The sequence below is a fragment of the Trichosurus vulpecula genome, chromosome 1 (assembly GCF_011100635.1).
Source record: "Trichosurus vulpecula isolate mTriVul1 chromosome 1, mTriVul1.pri, whole genome shotgun sequence".
In the NCBI taxonomy this organism is placed as follows: domain Eukaryota; kingdom Metazoa; phylum Chordata; class Mammalia; order Diprotodontia; family Phalangeridae; genus Trichosurus; species Trichosurus vulpecula.
Genome location: NC_050573.1, coordinates 265,564,142 through 265,577,235, shown reverse-complemented (window position 1 = coordinate 265,577,235; position 13,094 = coordinate 265,564,142). Strand labels below are relative to the sequence as shown.

The window sequence follows — 13,094 nt, the reverse complement described above, 5'->3', positions numbered from 1 at the left end:
GGATTGTAGGTTTCAACGAGAGCAAAGAATAGGTTTAGAATGGGTGAGGATTAGAAAGAAATGAGATGATTGACAATTATGGTCAGTTAGAGGATTGTTTTTTTTTTATTAAGAGAGTGGAACACTTGTGAGTAGTGATGAGACCCAAAGCATGACCATCCTGATGTGTGGCTGAGGTGGAGAGGCCATAGTTTTAAAATTAAGGAAGTGGAAGATTAGGGAGTTTGGCAGAGCATTAATATGGCTGTTGAAGTCTTCTAGTATGAAGGAATGAGTTTGGTAGATAGGGATCCAGATGCTGAACTTCATGAAAAAAATGGGAAAAAGACTTTCCTAGAAGATAGTACATAATTGGAACAGTTAGGCGCTCAGTGCATACAGTTCAGGGCCTGGCGTCAGGAAGCCTCATCTTCCTAAGTTCAAATGTGGCCTCAGATACTTACTAGCTGAGTGACCCTGGACAGGTCATTTAACCCTGTTTGCCTCAGTTCTTCATCTGTAAAATGAGCTGGAGAAGGAAATGGAAAATCACTCAAGTATTTTTGCCAAGAAAACCCCAAATGAAGTCATGAAGAGTCAGACACAACTGAAATGACTGGACCACCATATGTACATAACAACCACTATGGCTTGAATAAGGTAGACAATTTTAATGAAGTCAAAATAGGAGAAGTTCTTGAATGCTGATGGCAAAGGAAGAGACTAAAGTTGCAGTGGAGTACAAGGAATATTCTGACTTCTCAGCAAGGACCAATATTTTTTTTGGAGGGGGAGGGTGATGAGTGATGGTAGAGATTGTGCTAGAGAGGATGGCTAGGGATTCACTATCATCTTAAGGGAACCAGGTCTCAGTGAGAGCAAGGACATAAAAGAAGTATGATACAAAGAAATCCAGAATGAAGAAATGTATTCACTATGGAAGGGGTAGACATGATTGGAGTGGGATATGGTTATGGTAGGGATGAAGAGGATGGAAATTAGAGAATAGGAGGTCGAGGTTGAGAATAGCTTGCTCGCAGGCAGCCAATGGCTGAGTAATGCTGAGACAAAAAAAGTAACAGGTGGTGAGAATTTGTTAGCCACAGAGGTGGGTAACACACAAAAGATAACTCCCCAGTCTCAAAGTGGTGTTATTAACAGAAAAGCACCAGAAGTTCACAGCCTTAGTCACCCTGCTTGCTCCTCCTTGCTTAATGGGCAGAAGGAGAGGTGGATAGTATTACAGCTGAGACTAAAATAAGAAACAAGACCAGAGTCTTGATTTCCCCACTTGTTTCTCCAGGCCTGGATAGTGGATGGTGGACTGGTAATACTGGAGCCAAGTACCCAGTGCTTTCAAAGAATGCTAGAAAGATATTAAGTTGCACCCCCCCCAACCCTTCCTCAGAACTAAAGATAATACTCCAAATACAGTCTAAACAGTAGAGAGTACAGTAAAATTATTGATTATTGTTAAGTCATGTCTGACTCTTCATAATCCCATGTATATGGTTTTCTTGGCAAATATACTAGAATGGTTTACCATTTTCTTCTCCAGGGTTACCATTTTACAGTTCAGGAAACTCAGACAGACAGAGGCTAAGTGACTTAACCAGGTTCACACTGCTAGTAAGTGTCTGAAGTTCTATTTGAACTCAGGTCCTCCTGACTCTAGAACAAACAGTCTATCAACACCATCTAGCTGCCCTGTAAAATTATTACTGGCCTTGATTTGTACATTATATGACTATGAATCATGGAATACCATCCTCTCAGAAAAATTAGAATTTCAGATGACCCATAGGATAAAGGAGTGATTAGTGATGGGCATAAGTAGATTTCAATATATTGCCACTATGATTTGAACTTTAGAAGTTGCCCAAATGGCATAGGATCATAAGTTTAGACCTTAAAAAGATGTTGTTTAGTTGTATCTGACTCTTCATGACCCCATTTGGGATTTTCTTGGCAAAGATACCGGAGTGATTTGCCGTTTCCTGCTCTAGCTCATTTTGCAGATAAGGAAACTGAGGCAAATATGGTCAAGTGATTTGCCCAAGGTCACATAGTTAAAAAGTGCTGAAATTCAAATCTGAACTCAGGCCCTTCTGACTCCAGAAGCAGCACTCTATCCATTATGCCATCTAGCTGCCCCCCAAAAGACTTTCAAGATCAACTAGTCTAAATCCATCATTATACAGATGAGGGCACTGAGGATAAGAGGTGATTTGCCCAAGGTCACAGAGATAGTAAGTGACAGAGACAGTATTTGAACCAAGTTCTCTGAATCACAAGTCCAGTGCTCTTTCAATTGTATCATAATGCAATCCTAAAATGTATAAGCAAAAAAGGAAAGGGGCTAGTCATGTAATAAAGGTAAAGGGAAAGAAATGGACGGGTCTAATGTTATATTAGTAACTATAAAGCATCTAGTATATTGTGTAAATTCCATGAGGATTTTATGGAAGGACAGAGACAAGAATCACAGTGGAAAAAAAGGCAGATTGTTGTGGGAGTGCCCATGCCCATGAGATCATAGATTGATTCATCAAAGTAATAATTGAAGTATTTGAGTACTGATGCTATACTACCATTAGAGCAACCTGACATTGTACTTTTTCTAACCACCATCTATTTCACACTGATGACTCATATTGAGTTTATTATTAATACCTAATACTAATACCATAGGATCTTTTTTCACATTTGCTACCTTCAAGTCGTGTCCCTTCCTGGACTTCACAAAATAGGAATGTTTGACTTCGCTAGCTTATGGGAAGGACTTGTGCTTGTGGGATGGCTGTATATGTGCACAGAAGCTGGAAAGTACAGGAAATCAGGAAAGAGGAAGTAGTCTAACTGGGCTGGAAGACATATATATATATATATATATATATATATATACACACATATTTATATACACACATATATATATATATACATATATATATAGTAGGTAATAATAGGACCTACTTCTCAGGGTTGTTGTGAGGATCAAATAATATGTTATATAAAACAGTAAATGCTTTCTATGTGTTTTGTAAATGTGAGCTATTATTAGTAATATGTGCAGGGGATCTATAATTTCATTAGAATTCCCACCAAAGAATTGCCCTCCATTAATCCACAAAGCAGCTTTCTACAAATCGTGGAATTCCCTAGGGCACTGAGAAGTTAAGTTACTTGCCCAAGGGCACACTGTCAGATGTCAGAGGAATGGTTCCAACTAGGAACTTTTTACCTCCCAGGACAGTTCTCTATCCATGGTGCTACATTGCCTCTCATTATTAATGATATTACATGAAAGTGAGCAGTATTAAGATTGGAAAAGCAGGTTGGTGCCAAATTCTAGAGTGCCTTAAATGCTAAGCCCTCCTGACACTTGTATTTTAGCCTCCAGTTAGTGGGAAGCAGATCAACTTTATCCAATCTGTGCACTAGGGTGTATTTGGAGATAGAATTCAATTAAAATAGCAATATAAATGAAATCTTTATAAGAGACCAATTTATAAAGAAGCAAGTTTTAAATAGAACTAGTTAAGGATAGGTTGATGCCATCTTTTACTTTAATGTCAGTTTTAAACTGTTACTTAATTTATTCTAATCCTCTTGGTTTATAATTTTTGCTCATCTACAGACATTGAACCTAATTTGTCCCAAACCTATATGCTTCAAAGTGAGGGTGCCTAGCAGGCCACTTTACTTTACCAAAACTAAGCTTCACAGCCATCATGTCTCTGTTTTCAGGGAGATATTGGGTCTCTTGTGGCAAAGTCTCACTCAACTATACATTACCTGCAAAAGGAAAATCTTGCCCATAGTTCTTCAACTCTAAGTCTATAATCATCTTCTTTTTTTCAATGTTTCAAAAGATTTCCTTCATTGAAAGCACTCCTTCCACTAGAGCAGATTTCAAATCTCTCTTGATCTCATAGATAGTTTCATGGGTGTGGTGACTAAAACAGTTAATCACCCAGTCACCAATTTCTGGTTAAGAACCTCTTTGAATTCAGGTAGTAAATAAATCCATTCTTAATTAAACTCTGTCCAGCTTAGAAGAATTTACTGCAGGTTGTGTTCCACTAGCAAAGCCTTCAAGAATCCAGGATTACCTCCATCCATCAATCAACCAAAAGCATTTCCTTTGTGCCCACTATGTGCCTGGCATTGTGCTAGAGCTGGGGATAGTAATAACAATAATAGCAGCTAACAGTTATATAGCATTTCCTATGTGTCAGGTACTATGCTAAGCACTTTACAATTATCATCTCATTTTATCCTTGAAACAGCCTTGAGAGGTAGTTGCTATTATTATCCTCATATAGATAAGGAAACTGAGGCAAGCAAAAGTTAAGTGACTTGCCAAGATTGCACAGCTAGTAGGTATCTGAAGTCACATTTGAACTCAGGTCTTCCAGACTCTAGACCTGACACTCTGTCCATAGTGGCACTAAGGGAGACAGTCCTTGCCCTCAAGGAGCTTATAGTCTCTTGGAGGAATACAACATATGCACAAATAAGTAAATAAAGATATATACAAAATAATACGCAGTGATGGGGAGGGGGTGCTAATGATTAGGAAAGGCTTCTGAAGGAAGTGACATATACTGAATCTTAAAAGCAGTTGGTGTGAGAGAATGGAGTGGGTGATGTTTCCAAGTGGAGTAGAGGAGAAAGAACATTCCTACAGAAGGGATATGATTGAATGGGGAAAAGCAAATAAGCTAATTTGAATGGACCAGAGAGTTCATGAAGGGAATAATACATCATCAGCCTGAAAAGATGAGCTGAAGCCAGATAGGTAAGGGCATTAAATGCCAGGGGGAAAAGGCATTTGTATTTTAACCCAAGACAATGGTGAGTCACTGAAGCTCTATACCATGAAGAAGCACTGTTGTGAAGGATACATCTTTTAAATGATATTTTTTTGCTACATCCAGCCTGAGTTCTTGTTCTTGCTGCTTCTCATCTCACTGCTATCCCTAATTTCACCCAATGAAAGAAATACTCCTGCTAATGGGCAGCTCCTAGATGTCTCCCTTAAATCCTATGATCCTCAATTTCTAATCATATTGTAATTACCTAGGTGGCAAACTCTTTCATTAGCCAGGTCATAATGATTCTTTTATGTGGCTCCTATCTATTACTTCTAAATCCTTCCAATAAATGATTAATTAATACACTTTATGATCCTTTACTAAAATGCAACTACCCAGAACTGTGGGGTTTTTGTTTGTTTTTTGTTATCCTATTTCAGGGAAAGAATCTCCAAGGGACTTTGTTCTATTGCTTTTTAATGATGCTTTTAAACATAACAAACATTCCAAATATATACAATAAGCATAGAGAACCCTAGTTCCATTGCAAGTAGTACAGATCAAGTTGGAAAGGGAGTTTGGGGCCAGGTAGATTGAACACCAGCCTAAAGAATTTGGACTGGATGTATTAAAATATCTCAGTCTTCCTGAAATTAACCATAGGCATGCAATAAGCTCACATTTATCCAGATTCAAGAGAACCAAGAAGCTCAATTAACCAGATCCCTTCAAGGAGCAAAATTCCTCAGTCTCTTTAAGGATGGGGAGAGGAAACCAAGACAAAACAAATGATGAATAAGCATATCAAATTTACATACATTTAAAAAGCTTCTTTAAAGAAGTTGAGCCTTAAACCAATGCCTAAAACCTCTGTAGATGAGCAAAAGTTATAACTTAGAAGAAACAGATCAAGTTAAATGAGTAACACTAATTAAAGTTAAAGGGTAGGTGCCATGGTCTGGGCAGATTCAGCCCAGTCTCCAATATCTGTGTTTGTATACAGGGGCAAATGATGTTCACAATGACAGTTCTGAAGTCCAGCAAGGTCCTGAAATGCTTTTGGAATCTTTAAATATTACACTATATCCAGGACAGTCCAGTGTTAAATGTATTTAAAAATTAGTCATCTGTATAAGATATATAAATGGAACCATTAGGCTAACTAAAACTTCAATTAGCAATAATACTTTTTTCCCTGACAATTTTAGATGCCTGAGAGTACACTAAACTTCTTACAAAGAAAAATAAATCATCCAACTCATATCGCCCACTACCACCCATTTCCCAGATACATGTATATGTCATTGTTTTTCCTATCAAAACTCACCAGTTCCCACTAAGATGCTAAATTGCATTGGGAATGTCTGTGTTTTAGGTTTGCCTAGTTTTATATTCGTCAGATAGTTTCATGTGTACACATTTCTTCTCTCACCTTAAACTGTCTGCCTCTTCACAGGTTTAGAGAGTGATGAGGAAATTAGGCATTTGGATGAGGAAATAAAGGAACTGAATGAATCCAACCTTAAAATTGAAGCAGACATGATGAAACTCCAGACCCAGGTAAAATGATTTAAAAAAATCTCTTAACAAGAATTAACACAGAAAGACTTAGTATATTCTCCAAAGGAATCAGAACACAAATATCTGAACACTGAAATGATCATATTAGTAAGTTAAGTTTTTTACTACTACATTTAAAATTTCACATTTTAGGCAAATGAAAAAGCAATTACTTTCTGGCATAATCCTTGATTATGAAAGATAGCATGAAAACAAGAAAGAGCATGGAACTTGAAGTCAAAAGACCTGGATTCAAATCCTAACTCTGCCCTATAACGAAGGGCAAATCATTTCATTTCTACTCCTAATTGAATCTATAAGCAGTGGGTAATAATTCTTACCTTACTTATCACATGAGGTTGCTGAAAAGAACCCTGGCATAGTGGTGTATCATGGAATTAGTTTGGGGACACCTGGTTTTGCAACCTGGTTCTGAAACTCACCAGCTATTTGACCATGTGCATGTCATTTAGTCTTTTTGAGTCTTCATTTCTAATTGGATAATATTTGTACTATTTTCCTTAAGGGGTAGTGTGAAAAAAGTATATTATAAACCCCAAAGAATGTGTATATAAATGTGTGTGGTTATTATTAAACTGGGAAGTACGGTATCCAGGTGAACATTTATTCTCGATCTGGTATCCTAGAGGCTTCTTCACTCATCTGTTCTTCTAGTCATCAACCATTGATTAAATGGCATATTTAATTGACCCCACTGAAGAGGGTCATTTTAAAGGTAACAAAGATAAGGTTCTTGCCCTCTTAGATCCTATACCCCAGTAGAATAGATATGACATATGAACATATCTGTAATCTATAGCAATAATTATATAATAATGATTATGAGATTTTATAAAAGAATAATAATAAGACTGATAGTGCAACTTCTGAAAATGAGGTTCTACATAGTCCAAGAGAAAATCATGATGAAAAAAATTGCACCCCTAACTTAATGATCTAATTAAGATAAATCAACTTTTTAACACCAGAAAAATTGGGCTTGTCAATGGTGCCAATTGGTATAATACTTTTTTAACAAATTTACCACAATTTAATACAATTTCTCCTCTCCGTGCAAATGAATGTTAAGTACAAATAATTACAGACATTGTCATTTTACTTTGAAATGAAATTTTTCATCCTATTATCTTTAATATGTACAAATGTACGTGATACAGTTATCAGTTGATGTTGCTTGGTCTTTCAATGTATAATTTATTTCTCTCCTATTAAATAATTTCCTATAACCTTTCTGCGACTATGACATGATTTCAGAAAGGGTAAAAAAATAAACCTCAGTCTCTGCGCTCCATGAAAGCAGGGATGGATAGTATCTTATCCAAATTTCACATCTCTTTCAGGCCCTTGCACAATTCTCTTGTAGAGCAATAATAATAAAAGTAATGTTTTAAAGTTTACAAAAATCACTGCAGAGCAATTCAGTTCAACAAGCACCTACTGTGTGCCAAGCATTTTAGTAGACAATGCTGACGCAGAGAAAACAGTCCCTCTCCTAAAAGAGCTTTTTTTTTTAACTCAGAACAATCCTTTCAGGTTGAGAGTAAAGGCATTATTTATTATCTAGTTCTCATTTTCCAGATGAGAACACTGAAACTCAACAAAAATAAATGACCTGCACATGTTCATGCCAGATTTTGAACATAAGTCAACTGATTCCAAGTTTCCTCTTTTTATTACATCACACAGTATGTCAATAGCATTTGTTTAATATCGACTTCACTTGAATTGAATTGAAATCATTTTCAGTTCAGAGTCTCAAATTTTGATTTCCTGCCCATATGATCCCATGCTACCATTCAGTCCGGTATATTTCCTACCCATTGTCCAAAGGCAGTTAGGTTGTGCGCTGGATAGAGCACTGGACCTGGAGTTAGGAAGACCTGAGTTTGAATCCATCTTCCTATGCTTGCTAGCTATATTACCCTGGGCAAGGCATTTAATTCCCCCCTGCCTCAGTTTCTCACCTATAAAAATGGAAATAATTATAGCACCTACCTCCCACAGTTATTATGAGGATAAGATAAGGGGGAAACAAGCACTTATTAAAGGCACTGTTTAAACACTTTATAAATATTATCACATTTGATCCTCTCAACAACCCTGGGAGGTAGATGTTATTATTATCCCCATTTTGCAGCTGAGGAAACTAACATAGAGAAAGGTTAAGTGCCTTGCCCAGGGACGCATGGCTAATATATATTTGAGGCCAAATTTGAACTCTTGTTTTTTGTTTTTTTTTTTAACTCCAGGTCTATCTCATACCACCTGGCTGCCTCTTGAGGCAGTGATACTATTTGTAACCTTAAAATGCTATATTAATGCTGGCTATCATTATTCTTACTATTATTACCAAGTAGCCTATACCCACCTTCTTCCAACTTAAAAATAGAAGCCTCACCCAGAATTTTGAGCACTATTGCCTACAGCAGATCAGAAGAGTCACCAGGAAAAGCAGTAAGGAAGACTACATAACCAGCCGCTTTTCTCCCTCCTCTCACCTCATTTTCTCATAACCCCCACTGTTCTGCATTTTGGAAATTGGGAATTTGAGCCATCTGAAATTATGATTATGCTTACCTACACAGCAGGGTACAGTCTCAGATTTGTTAAATGTGATTTTGTGAGCAACAGCAGCAGGTTAGTTTAGAAATAAAGTGACGACGTTGCCCTATCCTGAGCTTCTACAGGGGTGTGATGCAGGGAGTAAATGTCTTTTAAAATCTGTAACTAAGGTTTATATATACCTTGGCACCTCTTACAATCTAATGCTTCTTCTCTTTGGAAATAAACCCTATGTGTTCCTTTCAAGCTACAACTTCTCATTCTATCAAATTATTTCAATTTTAGATCACATCTATGGAGAGCAATTTAAAAACAATAGAAGAAGAAAACAAGCTTATTGAACAGAACAATGAGAGCCTGTTGAAGGAGCTGGCTGGCCTGAGCCAAGCCCTCATCTCAAGTCTTGCCGACATTCAGCTTCCACAGATGGTAAGTATAAGCCCCAAAACTTTGCCTTCTCCATTGTCAGTGGCGACGACAATGTTATTTCACAATTAAGGACAGGGCTGCCTTTAAGCAGCATTTCAGCTTTCAGGAATCCAGTACAGTAATCAGAGAGCTACTTGACACATTTTCATAATTTTCTCACCCCCCATTAATCCCTCTCAGTGTGAACTTGATAAATACCTATTGTTATAAATATTATCAAGGTTAAAGTTTTCTGACACCAGGAAAAAATACCTCTTCAGTGAATGAGATCATGTGAAGTTAATTTTTAAAATATAATGTACAAGCTGAAAAGGAAATGTCTCATTGAATGTAAAGCTAAATTCCAGAGAGTGATAAGGAAATTTGGGATTATTCCTTTTTTATTAAATAACATGGACACAATACAGTACCGCCAGTAGCTCTTCCTTCAGCAACGAAGAAGCTACAACTCCAATCCAAGGAAAATAATTCTCTAACAGATTCTACCTGAAAAATCACAGCGGGAAGTCAAAATTCTATGAATGTTGTCTTCAAATTGGATACTTCAAAACAATCTGCAGCTACTTAACTTCTCTAAGACATGGCCGATTCGTTTGGCGAGCAGCCAGGAAGTGACAGTTTCCTAGGAAATTTTTCTTGTAACATATTATCCCTTTGCTTCCAGCACCAAACACACAAGAGATCTAAGACTTGTCCCTTTTAACTAGCCCAAACAGAAATGGAAGAATCCCACATCTTGACCTAAAGGAGTTTAAGAAAAAAGCTAATGGAAAAAGAAAACACTTCTATTTATAAATAGAAGTGATTTCCTTCTTCTATTTTCTTCTATTTATAAAACTCACACATAAAAGTACTTAAGTACTTACGCTTTTCAACCTATAAAGTAGTTAGTTATTGGACTTCCTGATATCCCAAATCAAGCCTGTATCTGTAGCAAATATTTAAGACATAAAACTATGAAGCTCTGTATAAAAATAATTAACCTGTGGATCTTCATCATTAGGAAAGTCTGGGGGCAGTATGCAAATATAACAAGGTTTTTAAAAATGTGGGGGAGGGGAAGGAAACTATATATGTATGTATAATATTAATTCATTTAATTATTAATATGTTAACATATACTTTAATATATCTAAAACAGTCTCTAAATTTAAAACAGCATATATAATGTGTGCATGTATATATACATATATATGTATACCTTTTTATAATCCTCAATAGTTCATATATGGCAGTGTTTACCTGTCAGAAAGTCTTCCCTAAAACCATTTTTTCCAAAAGATCTAGGATAGAAAAGAGCAACCTACCTAGGGAATCAAAGGATTTTGTATTTTTTCCCCATTTTAAAAGGGAAAATAAATCAACTTCAAATTTACTGTCATCAAGAATGTCACCCTCTCATTGACCAATTCTAAGATGAGACTCTATATAAAATCCTTATAAGCTATAGTAAAGACATCCCTTGATCCAAAAACAAAGGCAAGGAATGTATTATAAAGGAAAGAAATTTTTAATATCTGACCATCTTTAAAATAGTTCCTGATATTTCTTTTTCCTTTCTTTATTTTTTTTGCAGTATCACTTATTGACTATGCCACTAATCCAATTTCAGATTTTTATTCCCTCCTTTCTTTTTATACTCATTCCATGGTCAATGTAATTTACTTAAAGTAGTAAGAATCCTACATAGTTTATTTAATCTCTGACTTTTTAAATGCTCTACAAATACCTATCTCCACTTTCTAAGTGAGGAAAACAGACAGGCATAGAGAGGTTGAATGATTTTCTAAGAATAATTCAGTACATTAATATCAAAGACTGGATGAAGCAGAGATTGGAGATTGATTAATGCAAAACACTAATTACATTCATCTACTTTATCTAGGCACACAATCATCAGTATCTCAAGAGTTAAGAAAGCTTTACTTCTCTGGAACATGATAATAGTAATAATGATAATAAAACCTTACAATAGTGTGGTATTTTGCCTTTCAAATTACTTCCACATCTGTTATCTCATTTGATCCTTAAACTGTGGGAAATAGATAGATCATGTGTCCCATTTAACATGTGGGGAAACTGAAGCAAGACAGGTTAAATACTCTGTCAACTGTCACCCAGCTAGTTAGTAGAAAAGATGGAGTGACCTCTAATTCTCCCGGTCCCCAGCCATGTACTGTTGAAGAAGCTGGCTGGTCCAAGATAAGCCCTCATTTTTGGCTTCTAAAAATGGTAAGTCTGAGATCAAAATTTTTCCTGTTTTTTTTTTTTTTGGAAGGAACTCCCCTGTCATTTTGTGGCTTATTTCAAGGATGCTTGTCATGGCTATTTTCTGTTTTGAAAAATCAGTCCAGTAGCTAGTCACATCTTGCTACTCTAAATTGGCCAACAATGTACTTTACCATACAATCAAGTTACATTAATCCAATTAAGCGCCTCCCCCCACCCGTGTATGGGTCCCACCACACACCCAATCACTCTCCCTCTCCTCTAAATTTCTAATAGTAATTTGGGTCTCTGCCAAACCTGGCGACCTTAGGCTTCCCACTTCACTAGCCTAGATTATTGCTTCACTGTTACTCTTATTTAACATACCTTGTGAATCAGTCTGACCGTCTGTGATTGGTATAATATGTTTTGTCTTCATTCAGGGACCAATCAGTGAGCAGAATTTCGAAGCATATGTAAATACACTCACAGACATGTACAGCAATCTGGAGCGGGACTATTCCCCGGAATGCAAAGCTCTGCTGGAAAGTATCAAACAGGCAGTGAAGGGTATCCATGTGTAGGATGTGAGAGCTGCCGGGCAACAGAAATTACTAACAGCAGTCAACTCCAGATGGATCTGTTAGGGGTTCGTGTACTGCTAAGGCGTATAGGTTGCCGTGCTGCATTTACAATTGCAACATTGCACTAATTTTTTTTTTTCCCAGCTGACATAAAAAGGAAAGAAAAACATAATCGACTATTTGGGTTAACAGCGATGCACTCAATTAGTATTCTTTATTTATTTTACTATGTGTGTCTTTTGTTCCTTTCTTTGCACTTTTTTTATGTAAAGCATATGTAAAAAGTGTGTGACTATTTTTTATATTTTTTATTTATTTCTAATCAAAGATTTTTTTATCTTTTAACAGCATTTTACAGCCTGCCATATTTTTACAAATGTGTTTATTAATTTATTTTCCAATGGGATTTTAAATAGACTGAGAAGTTACTCTGTAAACTTAATAACTTGCTGGGTTTGTAAGGAAAAATAAACATAAAAATATGTATGAAAGAACCAGTTACCTAAAGGAGTGATCTGTGGTCTAGTTTGATTTTCATTGCATACTGCTTTCTTTTCAATGACTTTGTACTGGGAAAGAGTTTGAGGTCATTATGAGATGGGAGGAGGAAAGAGTGAAAAGAGAAATGCTGCCCACTAGTGGGAAAACTCGTACTCCTAAAAGCACAGTATGCTGGAAACCAGCACGTTAGCAATAATGAAATAGAGCAATCAATCAGCAAAGCGTTTGACGTGGCTGTGTGGTTTTTAGTCTACGTGTACTCTTATGATTTGAAATATTTTAAAAGAAATTCGAAGAATTATTTTAATGATATAGTTGTTTTGGGTTTGATTTTGATTTATTTTTGAAGTCATCTCAGATAGTTGACAACTCTTATCCCTAGGCAAGAAGGCTTAATGACCAGGCAGGTATTAGTACCACACGTTGGTGCAAT

The 13,094-nt window shown here is 36.4% G+C and overlaps 1 protein-coding gene across 4 annotated transcripts in view; it reads left to right on the top strand.

Moving 5' to 3' along the window:
• The window catches only part of ST18 (ST18 C2H2C-type zinc finger transcription factor), a 92,373-nt gene extending 80,195 nt beyond the window's left edge, over window positions 1–12,178 (top strand). For all 4 annotated transcript variants that reach the window (XM_036761415.1, XM_036761436.1, XM_036761422.1 and 1 more), the window contains 3 exons: window positions 6,253–6,356; window positions 9,225–9,368; window positions 12,020–12,178. In XM_036761415.1, coding sequence (XP_036617310.1) covers window positions 6,253–6,356; window positions 9,225–9,368; window positions 12,020–12,160 — 389 coding nt within the window. In that variant the 3' untranslated portion in view covers window positions 12,161–12,178. The remainder of the gene's footprint in view (window positions 1–6,252; window positions 6,357–9,224; window positions 9,369–12,019) is intronic.
• The last annotated feature ends 916 nt before the right edge of the window (window positions 12,179–13,094 follow it).